The 13,398-nt window shown below is 37.7% G+C and overlaps 1 protein-coding gene across 4 annotated transcripts in view; it reads right to left on the reverse strand.

The window, feature by feature from the left end:
• Positions 1–902: 902 nt before the first annotated feature.
• The window catches only part of epg5 (ectopic P-granules autophagy protein 5 homolog (C. elegans)), a 147,783-nt gene continuing 135,287 nt past the window's right edge, over positions 903–13,398 (reverse strand). For 2 of the 4 annotated variants that reach the window (XM_072571786.1, XM_072571774.1), the window contains 4 exons: positions 12,554–12,773; positions 10,706–10,921; positions 8,883–8,997; positions 904–3,129 (listed from right to left, as the gene is read on the reverse strand). In XM_072571786.1, the coding sequence (XP_072427887.1) occupies positions 2,950–3,129; positions 8,883–8,997; positions 10,706–10,921; positions 12,554–12,773 (731 nt within the window). In that variant the 3' untranslated portion in view covers positions 904–2,949. Of the gene's footprint in view, positions 3,130–8,882; positions 8,998–10,705; positions 10,922–12,553; positions 12,774–13,398 lie in introns of those variants that run through there. The other 2 variants (XM_072571781.1, XM_072571791.1) reach the window with 2 other exon arrangements.

The following is a 13,398-nucleotide window of genomic DNA, read 5'->3' on the forward strand; positions in this document are numbered from 1 at the left end:
CATCCTTGTTTGGGGTCCCAAAGATTACTCCATGATTTCTGCAAGGTCTCTGCTCCAGGCAGAGAAAACTATTTTTTGTTTTTAGTTCTGAGAATTCAGAATATTAGAATATTCATGAGTGGTGCTTCCCAAACTGTTTCCCCGCTCTGATACCATATCGAGGATTGAAAATTGTTGGGATACCTCAGTAAAAAGTATGAGAATGGGTAGTGAGAATAGGGACCCATTAGAGCAGGGGTACTGCTATTTTAAGCAAATTGAAACCCCTTGGCATTGCTGCCTTGGAGGTCAGGAACCCACTTGGTATTTGGACACCCAGTTTGGGTAGCTCTACTGGATAGCCCTAATGCTGAAGAGGGCTATGGCAATAGAGAAATTGGCGAGATTGCTGCAAACAAGTTGTGAGTAAATACAAGCTTACAATTCTATACTGTAACTAAGTGATGACTATCATATGTATAAAATAGACATTTTACATGCAAGTATAATCAGGAAATACTGGAACAACTCAGTGGGTCTGGCACCATCTGTACAGAAAGATTTGGAGGTGATGGTGTTAGACTGGGGTGTACAAAGTTAAAAATCAAACAACACCAGGTTATAGTCCAACAGGTTTATGTGGAAGCACCAACTTTCGGAATGCTGCTCCTTTATCAGGTGGTTGTCCACCTGATGAAGGAGCAATGCTCCAAAAGCTAGTGCTTCCAAATAAACCTGTTGGACTATAACCTGGTGTTGTGTGATTTTTAATTTTGTAGAGAAAAAAGCAGAGTTAATGTTTTGAGTAAAAATACCTAATTCTACCAAACTAAACAAAATCATTTACACTTCCGAAATGCACTTTGAATCATAAGGGAAATACACTGATACACTTAGAAAGGAAATAAGTTTATTCTTTTCTGTATTTTCATACTGTACATTAACATTCAAGATTCAAAGTTTGTGAACACAAAAGAATAAAAGACCACAATGTAGCTTATATACAACACTGCTCAAAAATAAAACCACACTTGATAAAGATTATTGTCAATGTACAGTTATTAAATATCAAATACACATGTACTTCCAATTTCATAAAAAACATTTTTTTTACAGGAAGAGCCACTTTAGAAGCATTATATTGCACATTTTAAGTATTAACTGAATCTTATTTGACACTTCAAACATCAGCCTAGCAGTAGCTTCCATCAAAATAATACCAATGTAAAAAAAAAATGACTTTGAAGTTGAATGTCTAAAGAAAGAGTGCAAGAAATCCTTCACATTGTGGAAGGTACCACGGATTTCACTTGAACTCAATTTTACTCAGTTCTGTAAAATGAAGAGCATCACATCACGAATAGCAGCATCCAATATGTGCTTTCAATAACTTGAATCATACAGATTAAATCACTTAAACAGCTCGACTTTTTAAACAAAAAATTATTCAGTTAGAATTAGATATTTTAAAATATAAGTTTGTGACAAAATGCTTTCCTGCATTCATTGAGGAATATTGTAGTTGCTGTACGCTTTACTATCTGGTTCATGAAACGTTTATTAAACTAATTTACCTAATTTAGATCTTGACTGTTATGAGTTTACTATTTCTTGTTCCATAACTAATAGCATCTGAGATTCACTATCATTAACAATTCATCAATTAACTTGAATGTCATTTTAACAAAAAGGATATAGTTTGACTAGCATTAGATCATTTTCCCAGGTGAATATGCATACAAGTCCAGTTTGCCACTGCACATTCATTATGTAATAATGAAAGTCTTCAACTTTATTAGTATAATATTCAATATATAGAATTTTCAGATGATATGGCACCTATAATGTCACAACATATTTTGTTAAATAATCTTGATACCATCAGCTGAATGTCAAAATATTTATGAAAATTAAAAGTACATTATAGTTTATTTGCATCGTGTGCTTACATGTGAAAAGATAAAGGCACTCACAGAAAGGCTGTTGCTACTTTCTGATTTCAAAGCGCTATTTTAAAGAAGCCCATTTTAAAAAAGAATACACATAAATGGTTTCACATTTAAAATAGCAGAGATCTGGATTCCAAGTGAATATATTAATTATTCATTGCATTTCCATAGATAATTTCAAGACTAATGATACTTAACCACAGAATTCCACTTCAAGTAACTGATAATTGAGAATAAAAAATTGTTTGGTTTATGCAGTCAGAAAACAACTTTCCTTCAAATATAATTTCAATAAATTACAGATATTTGATAGAGGCATTTAAAATTAGAAAGGAATGGAACACAATACATAAAAACTACTTCCTGTGATTCTTGGGTCCAAAACAAGGTTTAAGACTAATTGAAAAAAATCAAAGATGGAGAACAAGAGTTTTGTTTCTTTATGCTAAGGGTTACAAGGCTGTGGAATGCACAAGCAAAATTAGCAGATAAAAGACAGATCACGTGAACATTTAAGAATGGGTTCAATAGATGATTGATTACTTTTAAAGTCAACTAATTACCACATTTCTGTTTTGGCTTTGTAATTTCCATTATAACCAAACTTCACCCAAATGTCTGTTGCTCATATCCTTACTTGCATCAGTTAATTTGTTTTTCTTCATTTGTTGAATGCAAGGTGCAATATTTAATTGATTATTTCATAACAGAGGACTTAAGATGTAGAATATGCTTTATCAACAATAGAAATGTTTGAAACTCACTGATATTACACATCAGATTTTAGTACATAAATACAAAACTGTGGATTATCAAGTAGTAGGCTGATATCCTTTAACAATGACTTTGTTTATTTCTAAAGAATTTCTGTAAAGAGCTCTTATTAAACAAGCTAATAACCTGAACTAATTTATTAATGCAGTAATTTACTTAAAATTCCATCAGTGGAGATACTGTCTCTCCATTTTTCTTATGAATTCATTTTAATGAAAATATTGGACTTGCTGCTGTGGCAAAATATTTAGCGAATAATGTCCAGATAGTGTGTGTCAGGGTAAAGGAAACTCAGAAGAATAGCTAATAGTTTGTTGCCATCCAAAAGACAATAGTTTGGGTTCTTGATAAATAACGTAGCCTGTGAAATTTCTTCTTGGTAATCTGCATACTTGCTCAATGACATTGATTCAAGTCCATTCAGGGCCTGAAATAGAGAAAGAAAAAGAAAAATAATTCTTTGAAGTACAGAATAACATCTTTCACAATTGAGAAATATTGCTTATATTAAAACTACTTAGTTGGCAAAGTAAAAATGGTTAGTAGTGATTTTACGATTTTATTTTTTTTCGTGGATATGGGCTTTCCTGGATGAGGCAGCATTTATTATCTATTGGTAGTTGCCCTTGGGAAGCTGCCTTCTTAAACTGCCAGAGTGCTGATATAGAGTGAATTCCAGGATTTTAACATGCTATAGTGCAGGAACAACGACAGATTTCCATATCATAATAGTGAGTGGCTTAGAGGCACATTTGCAGCAGGTGATGCTCTCATGTATTTACTATCCTTATTGGATAGATAGGGAGTGGACATGGATTTGGAAGGTGCTGTCTAACAAGCCTTGGGGAATTTCTGCAGCACAGAAGCTACAGGAAGCTACTATTGAGTGTTGGTAGGAGGAGGATTGAATTTTTGTGGATGTGAAGCCTACCAAATGAGCTGCTTCGTACTGAATGGTATCAAGCTTTAGAGTGAGACCTAGTCATCCAAGTGCTGAAAAACCGGAATTAGGATAGTGAGATGACTGTTTTTGATCAATATGGACATGATGGGCCTCCTTCTGCATTGTAAATCTCTAAGCCTTTATGACTAATCCAGGCTAGTGAGGAATATTCCATCATATACTGCCTTGTGCCATGTAATTATGGACAGGTTTTGGGGATCAGCTGGTGAATATACTTTGTTAAATAGGTGAACTCTTGATTGCATTACATGAAAACAAAATGCCTTCAATAGCTGATATAGTAAGTGGAATACAATGAAACCTTTTGCTTGCATATATTATGGGACCACTACAGCCGAATAAAAAAAAGTCCACAAATGTTGGGGAACACAGGGTCAAGTGAGAAGGAGGAACTGAAGGAAATCAGTATTAGTAGGGGCATGGTGTTGAAAGATTGATGGGATTAAAGGCCAATAAATCCCCAGGACCCAATAATCTACATCCCCAGTTACTTAAGAAAGTAGAGAAATAATGGATGCATTGGTGTCATCTTTTAATATGCTATAGACTCTAGAACAGCTCCTATGGATTGGACTGAAACTTGCTGATGTAATCCAATTATTTTAAAAAATAGATAGATGAAACATGGAATTTTGGACTGGTTAGCTTTACATTAATTGCAGTGAAAATGCTAGAGTCCCTTATAAAAGATTTAATAGCACAGCACTTGAAAACAGTGACAGGTTTACAGAGTTGGCAAGGATTTGTGAAATGGAAATCAAATTTGATAACTCCACTGGAATTTTGAGAGGATATAACTACTAGAGTTGATAAGAGGTAGCCAGTCGATGTGGTTTACCTGGGGTTTCAGAAGATTTAAGAAATTAGCATGTTAAAATTAAAATGGATGGCACTGGGGTAATATACAGACATGGATTGGGAACTGGATGGTCCCAGTGATTAGTGGCCCAGTTAATAGGTTAATTGGGTAATTGTGAATTGTTAATGAGGAAAGAAAAAGTGACATGTAAAATGGGTTAAATTAAGATGTGAAAGGGACCTTTGCACTTAGTGCAAAGACACAAACTATACAAGTATAAAATAAAGAACTGTGTATGTTGAAGATCTGAAACAAAAACAGACATTGCTGTAGAAACTCAGCAGGTCTGGCAGCATCTGTCGAGAGAAAACAGAATTAATGTTTGAGCCCAGTGACCCAGTTCTGAAGACGTTTATGAGCATTATTATTTACACTGTGATAATATCTCAGACATCGCCTGGGTTTCATACTTACTGATTACATACATTGGAGATACAGTAACTACAAGCAGGCTACCAGTGATTTTTATTTTTCATGGGAGGTTAGGATTGCTGGTTAGGCCAACGTTTATTATCCATCCTTAACTGTCTAGAAGATCCAGTAAAGATGGTAAATATCCTTGCCTAAAGGAAAATCTACAGACGTTACAATGGTTGTTAGTATTAAGCTATGTTTTAAATGAAAGTTTTACTGAATTCAAATTTCACTGTCTGTCACGGTGAGATTCAAACTCATGTCTCCAGAACATAACTCTGATTTCTGTCCATGAATGCTGCCAAACCTGCTGAGCTTTCCAAGCAATTTCTGTTTTTGTGACCCTAGAACATAACCCTGGGTTTATGGATTCTAGTCAATATCATTATTATTGAGGCATCGTATCTTCCTGTACTTAGTTTCTGCCGCTACTGAAGGTGGAAGTGACTAAGGCATTGTGACAATGCTGTCACTTTAAAAAGGTTATTTTATCCTTGAGTTTTATTCAATAGAGGTCGTAAAAGCAGAGGTACCGAAATGTCTAATTTAACAATGGCAGGGGAGTGGCCAGTTCTCCCAGTTCAGGGTTTTTTCTAGTTTGGCTTAGTTGTAACATTGAGAAGCTGCTAGTTAAGTTGTAGCAGAAGCTCCTACAGTCCAGAGAAAGGTTCCAAGCTTCAGCAGATGATTCTTGACTGACTTTTGTCTCTGAAATCTTTCCTGCCTATAAGAACCTGTGTTTGAATTTATCTATTGCCAAGGGGTTTTTTTTGTGGGATGTTACAGGAATTGGAACAGCTCCTTAGTTAAGTTGCTATGTCGGGTCAGTTAAGTTTGCCAATAGGAGACAGTGAAGTCTGCAGATGCTGAAGATCAGAGTTGAGAGTGTGTTGCTGGAAAAGCACATCAGGTCAGGCAGTATCCAAGGAGCGGGAAGATCAACATTTCGGGCTGGAGCCCTTCATCAGGAATGAGGCTGATGAGTGAGAGTGAGGTGGGTGGTTGGAGGTGGGGGTAAAGGTGATAGTTCGGAGAGGAGGATGGAGCTGATAGGTGGGAAGGAAGATGGACAGGTGGGATAGGTCATGAGGGCGATGCTGAACTGGGATAAGATGGGTGGGGGGTGAAATTTGGAAACTGGTGAAGTCCAAATTGATGCCCTGGTATTGAAGGGTCCCAAGACAGAAGATAAGGCATTCTTCCTCCAGGCATCGGGTGGTAAGGGAGTGGCGATGGAGAAGGCCCAGGACTTGCATGTCCTCGGCAGAGTGGGAGGGGGAGTTGGTTGGTTGGTGCAGGTGTCCCAGAGATGTTCTCTAAAGCGATCTGCAAGAAGGCGTCCAGTTTGCTCAATGTAGAGGAGACCGCATCGGGAGCAACAGATACAATAAATGACGTGTGGAAGTGCAGGTGAAACTTTGATAGATGTGGAAGGGTCCTTTGGAACCTTGGATGGAGGTGAGGGGGGGGAGGTGTGGGCATGTTTTGCAATTCCTGCAATGGCAAGGCAAGGTGTCGGGGAGGGGGGGGGGGGGGGGGGGGAGAGAAGGGTTGCTTGTTAGGTGATGTGGACCTGACCAGGTAGTCGCGGAAGGAACGGTCTTTGCGGAAAGTGGATAGGGGTGGGGAGGGAAATATATCCCTGGTGGTAGGGTCCGTTTGTAGGTGGCGGAAATGTTGGCAGATGATGCAATGTATGCGGAGGCTGGTGGGGATGAAGGTGAGGACCAGGGGGAGTTCTGTTCTTGTTGCAGTTGGAGGGATGGGGTTCGAGGGCGAAGGTGCGGGATGTGGATAAGATGCACTGGAGGGCATCTTCAATCACGTGGGAGGGGAAATTTTGGTCTTTAAAGAAGGAGGCCATCTGGTGTGTTCTGTGGTGGAACTGGTCCTCCTGGGAGCAGATACGGTGGAGGCGGAGAAATTGGGAATAAGGGATAGCATTTTTGCAAGAGGTAGGGTGGCAGGAGGTGTAATCCAGGTAGCTGTGGGAGTCGGTGGGTTTGTAAAAAATGTCAGTGTTGAGTCAGTCGTCGTGGATGGAGATAGAGGGGTCTAGGAAGGGGTGGGAGCTGTCAGAGATGGCCTAGGTGAATTTAAGGTCAGGGTAGAATGTGCTGATGAACTGTTCGACCTCCTCATGGGAGCATGAGGTGGCACTGAAGCAGTCACCAATTAGCGGGGAATGGTGCCGGTGTAACTCCGCAAGATAAAGCCATCAAAGAGACAGGCATAGCTGGGGACCATGCGAGTGCCTGTGGCTACCCCTTTCATCTGGAGGAAATGGGAGGATTGGAAGGAGAAATTATTGAGGGTGAGGACCAGTTTAGCCAAATGAATGAGTGTCAGTGGAAGGGTACTGTTGGGGACGTCGGGAGAGGAAGAAACAGTGGGCTTGGAGGCCCTGGTCATGGTGCATGGAGGTGTAGAGGGACTGGATATCCATGGTGTTAAACTATTCTAAATTCTGTTTTCTTTTGTTTGTGTTTCAACTGTAGTGTTTAAATAAACTCTGTTTTGCTCAAAGCTGTGTGGTTTGACCAGCTGCATCACACCTGAAATATCCACTCCACATCTGCCTTTTAACTAAAAAAAAGTTAGGGTCTAGGCTACTTCCTTAAAATGTTTCCAGGGGGTCAGTCCTGGTCCCAAACGGTATCTTCATGCTGAAAGATTACACAAATTAATATCATCTAACTGCCTTAAAAATAAACTGCTCGAGTGGTCTGGGATTGATGCAATAATATCGCAGAGAAAGGTGCCATTGTTAGATTTGGGAAAAAAGGTGTGTTTTAAACTTCCCCCAATCATACTTTTAATTTCTTTTTAAGCATGCAGCTATCACATTTAAAACGTAGCTCTCTGGAAATGAAAGATCCAACCACAAAGGTTTCCTTGAGTGAAAAGTAGAGAAATTTTATAACTGAGAAACTTTGTAAGGAATGCACCACACAAATAATAAATTTAAAAGGGAGAATGTCTGGGTACAGACAGGGAAAAATAAAGGTTAAGCAGGGCGGCATAGTGGCTTAGTGTTGAGTACTGCTGCCTCACAGTGCCAGGGACCCTGGTTCAATTCCAGCCTTGGGCGACTCTTTGTGTGGAGTGTATACATTCTCCCTGTGTCTGCGTGGTGCTCTGGTTTCCTACCACAGTCCAAAGATGTGCAGGTTAAGTGAATTGACTGTGCTAAATTATCCAGTGTTCAGGGATGTATAGGTTAGGTGTATTAGTCAGGGGTAAATGTAGGGGAATGGGTTTGGTTCGGTGATTCTTCGCAGGGTTGGTGTGGACTTGTTGGGCCGAAGGGCCTGTTTCCACCCTGTAGGGATTCTAAGTGGGCCATAGAGTCTTTGAGGTGTTAGATTTGAAAGCAGAAACCATCGTTGATTTCATTGTTTACTTGTAGATACATCAGTAGCAGAACCTGTAAATATTTTTGTGTCTTCTTCATTAACTGCTTTTTACAAGATGGTGAGAGAGAGAGAAAAAGAGAGAAATTATATACAAGAATTAATTAAATAGGAGATGTGAATTTCTTAATGTTAACTCAGTTATCTGGTTTTGATATCCTTCAATAAAACGGTTATTTCAGTGCAGACAGGTTAATTTATTCCACATGTGCCTCACAAAGCTTGCCTCACTCTGTGATCAGAGGACTCCTGCAAATATTTTAGGTCCATGTTTCCTTCTTTTACAAAGCCATTTTAAATCTGCGAAAGTCTCAGATCTAACAATCAGCTATCAACATATGGAGCTGACTCCTGATACAGTATAATAAAGGAAAATCATTCACTAATTACATACTACAGTTTTAGGGTGGATGATAGTGTAAAACACTTCTCAACAGGAGAATTCTGATGGGGTGAATTGCCTTCCTTAACTGTTATTATTTATGAGAAAGGAAATGCAATAGTGAATTCATTGTGCAGGTTCTCAATACCTGCTGTGCTTTGGGAGATAGCTGCAGTTCTGAGCTAGGCTTTAATCGAATGCGGTTTTCTGCAGGAAGCTGTACCAATAGGAAAGCTGACATGCATCGTGCCACCACTCGAAACCTGTAAAATCAAAACAATCAGAAATCTTAATTCAATTCTTGTTTTGTGTGGGTTTTTAAATTCACATGAAATTGAATCTTTTAGTCCCTGTGACTATTTGTAGAGGATAACACACCAATAATGCTCAAATAGTTAATGTTTGTAAACCTCAGAATACAATGTCCAATATTAGACGTGAGTTTGTGAATCCACTCAATGGCTGTGTGGAATGCTCTGCCCCAGAGGGCAGTGGAGGCCCAGTCTCTGGATTCATTTAAGAAAGAATTGGATAGAGCTCTTAAAGATAGTGGAGTCAAGGGTTATGGAGATAAGGCTGGAACAGGATACTGATTGGGAATGAGCAGCCATGATCATATTGAATGGCGGTGCAGGCTCGAAGGGCTGAATGGCCTACTCCTGCATCTATTGTCCTGACTGTGAAGGATCACACCAAACACTAATTCAGTATCATCAGTTAAGTGTGGAGTATGATGCATTGGATTTAGAAGCTTCATATTAATGTAGTGGATCTGGTTCTATGTAGGCAAAAGAGTTTGCCATAGATTGCACCCTGTTCATTGATAAAAGAGTCACAGAGAAGGTCAATCTTAGCTGCACTCCTCCAGGAAACACCCTGTCTAATTAGAGTGTACCAGTCAAATCTGAGGATTTTCAACTAAGATTGATCGTTAACAATTCCTGCTGCATCTTCATGCCAACCATGCTCAACCAATCAGCACTTTCTTCTCATGCTGTATAAATTGGTGTTCCTCTTCCATTTTGAGTGTCAATCTTGACGAATGCAAGACCAAAAGCTTCAACTTAGTATCTCTTCAGCAATGTTTACATCCTGTGGTATCTAACAACTATTTAATTAGAAAGACTACAAACTTCACATTTCGAGAATACAGATGTGTAGAGAGAATCACATTTCACATATATGTAAAGTGAAATACTGCAGATGCTGGAAATTTGGGATAAAACACAAAGTGCGAGAAATACTAAGTAGGTCAGGCAGTTTCTCAGAAGAGAAACTGAGTTTCTATTTGTAGACTGATGTACAAATTTACTTTCAGCTCCTTTACTGAATATTTACAACATTGTATATATATTTGTAACCCTTACCAACCAAACAATCATTTCATAGGTTCCTATTTTAACTCACCGTGGACTGGGCCATGCCAGCCACCTCTATTAGCATTAGAAAAGAGACAAGCACGGGATTGAAAACATGAAATGCTAGAAATACAAAAGCATGGAAGTGATTTATATCAAACTGTAAATGTTGACTGAATGGTTTATAACTCATTTGAACTTTATCTGTCACACTGAAATGAGACATTCAAGAAAACAATTGTTAATTAGAATTATAACTTGCAAAATATTTCATAACTGTTATGAATTCTATAACCCTGGAATATCAAATAGACAATTTGAAATATTATTCAGAAAATAGGCTTAAAAAGCACACTAAAGCAATTAAATTTATAATATATATGCTAACTTTTCTCAGTGAAATATATTAAACATTTCTAGTTTTGAACACAGCTTGGTAAAATATTATTTATATATGAATTAAATAGTAAAAAATATATTCTTGAACCTAGTAAGTTATGACTGATGCTGTGATCTTTCCATACCTAAAAGAATTGATTTCTTTGTCACTGAAGACAGAGGCAAAAATTACAATGCAAACATATATTTTTTAAACTTTAAACAATATGCCCACCTGTTTGAGAGGGGAGATTTCCTTCCAAGACCAATAGCTCCTAGAAGTCCGGAAGAGAGCTTCTCCTCTGCCAGATGACTTTGCTTCATTTGAAATTCGCTTAGTATCCTGATCAAAATTTCCAATGCAGTTACATCGTTCTGCTCAAGCTGAATTAATGCTAATTGCAATATTTTATGCCACCACAGGAAGAGCTTAGCCTCATCATTTGTATTGCTGTTTGAGAAAGAAAACAATGTTAACTTTCAATATAACTTAAAATCTCACTTGAATATCTACCAGATTAGTAGCCATAATTCCTAAAGTTTGAAATGAATTTTTTTTTGTATTAAAACAAATCCATCTTCAATTAAGTGTTATCAAATTCCCTTTTGTGTGTTTTCAGCACCAACACTCTCTCCCAATAAATTTCAAGCTGCACCAGTGTAGTTGTTGTAGTATCAACTCTAAGCAACTTACAGATTTACACATTGCACATAATTTCATCCTCAAACTTCTACTTGCATTTGTCTCAACACCTTTGATATTTCATTCAAATTTTACTCTTTCCTGTAGTTACCCTAATTTTAAATCTTTCTCTTAGCATTTTTGTTTGATGTTTATTCCATTATCTATTTGACAGTGGGAATAACAAGTGTGTAAATTGAAAGGCTGTCACAATCCACTTCAGAAGTAGTCATTCTCAGGTCTCATACCTCCAGGTATTGCTTCAAACGTTAATGACTTAACCAAAGCACACAAAGTCCCCAATCCACCTGTATTATGGCAGCAAGTTAACAGAAAACATTGACCCACGTTCCTATCCAGAACAAAAATTACTATTTATTACGATAAATAAGTTCTAGCCACTGGTAAAGAAAACTGTGAACTAAGAACGTGCTGTACACCTCTATAACTCTACTAGGTGAAACACCTAAACACACAAATGGACAGACACAGAAACCCCAAAAAAAGGGTGCTATGGATGGAGGGAAAAACAAGCTAGGTAAACGTAGTTCAACAGCACCACCCCACAGGTTTCGATGAGATGTTTCTTTTGCTTCCCAAACCTTCAGTCCTTTGATTTCTTTTCTCCAAGTTCTTTCATTTTGTTTTACAGGTGGCACAGGGTGATTAGTACACTGATTATCAAGTCTCTAAGATAATGATTAAAGGTAACAGCTACAGCAATTTGTGAAAGAAAACATGTGGCTTTCTTCAGGCTTTGGTTATTTTTACTGCAGCAAGCTAAAGATACAGAACTTGCTTTTCTAGCAGTCTGGAAACTTCTACTGTACTCACACCCATAAGCTGTTCACCTCCCAGCTGCCAGAGACCTATCATTAGACTGATAACCTCTGGCATCCAGAACTGGTGACAACTGCACAAATTAATCAACTACCTGTTGCTGGCTAAATCTCATATCTCTCACACACATACCCAGGTGCCGTACCTTTTAAACCGTCCTCCCCCAAGCTTGCAAAACAACAGTGTAAATGCAACTGACAGAGTTCCAGTAACATGTTTGTGAAAGTGCAATTCTTTTCCCGGTCCTTGGTTTTAAAATCAGTCGTTTTTCATTTTATACCACAATCAAATATACAGAAAAATTATAAGGTGCAATTTCTCAACTACTCAATTAAAATGAATTGGAAGATGGAAAGCAAATTAGAGAGGCTGGCTTGCAAATCCAATACGCATATTTCATACAAGTTTCCTGACACAATTATAGTTCTGTGCAAATTAAAACACCTTTACATTAGTCTGAAATTTCAATTATAATTTGAAAGAAAAACCTATGAAAGTTCTTTCAAAATTACTTAAAACTTTTAGATTATTTAAATAATGTAATAATCAAATCAATATTACCAAGGAAAGACTTGTTCTATCCACTTGCTAAGCAGAACCAGCATTTTCATTTCATTGGATAGAGTCTGCTCCATGTTCAAACGCTGAAGAATATACACATAAAGTGTCAAGTAACTTCCTAAATTCAAGCACTCTTTGAGAAATTCTTCTGCTGTTAGCTCCGGTACTTGAAGAGATACCAAAATTGGTCCCCATCCAAAATACTGATCTAGACATGCTCCTAGATAATAAAAAAAATTAGTTACTGAAACAATAAAAGAAGTTAAAATAAAAATCTGATTTGTTACAAATCAAGTATACAAATATGTTGCTCATGTGGAATTATTTTCAAATTAAAAGTTGGGATATATTAAATAAAATGAAAACTGCTTAGTATTAATTGTAAAAATGCTGGGAACAACTAAGAGTTTCTCAGGCTTTGTCTGGAATTGTAGGTACAATGTTGTGGATAAATGGAGCTAACATATACTCTTACAAGAAATATTTCTAGATGAAATATTAAGCATTTGTGCAAACAAAAAGTGTACTCTCATTTAAGACAGAGTTGAGATTTTTTTCTGAAGAGTTTCAGTCTGTGGAACTTTCTTCATCAGAAGCAACAGGTTCACTGAATATTTTTAAGGCTGAATTAGAGAGATTCTTGATCGACAAGGGAGTCAAAGGATATAGCAGGCAGACAGGAAAATACAATTAAGGACTCAATCCGATCAGCAATGATCTTATAAATTGGTTGAACAGGCTCAAGGGGTCAAATGCCCTACTTGTGCTATGTATCCTAACGTAGCACCTTTAACATAATAAATACCCAAGGTGCTTCAGAACAGCATTAAAAATAATGCAACATT

The sequence above is a fragment of the Chiloscyllium punctatum genome, chromosome 1 (assembly GCF_047496795.1).
Source record: "Chiloscyllium punctatum isolate Juve2018m chromosome 1, sChiPun1.3, whole genome shotgun sequence".
NCBI classification, from domain to species: Eukaryota; Metazoa; Chordata; class Chondrichthyes; order Orectolobiformes; family Hemiscylliidae; genus Chiloscyllium; species Chiloscyllium punctatum.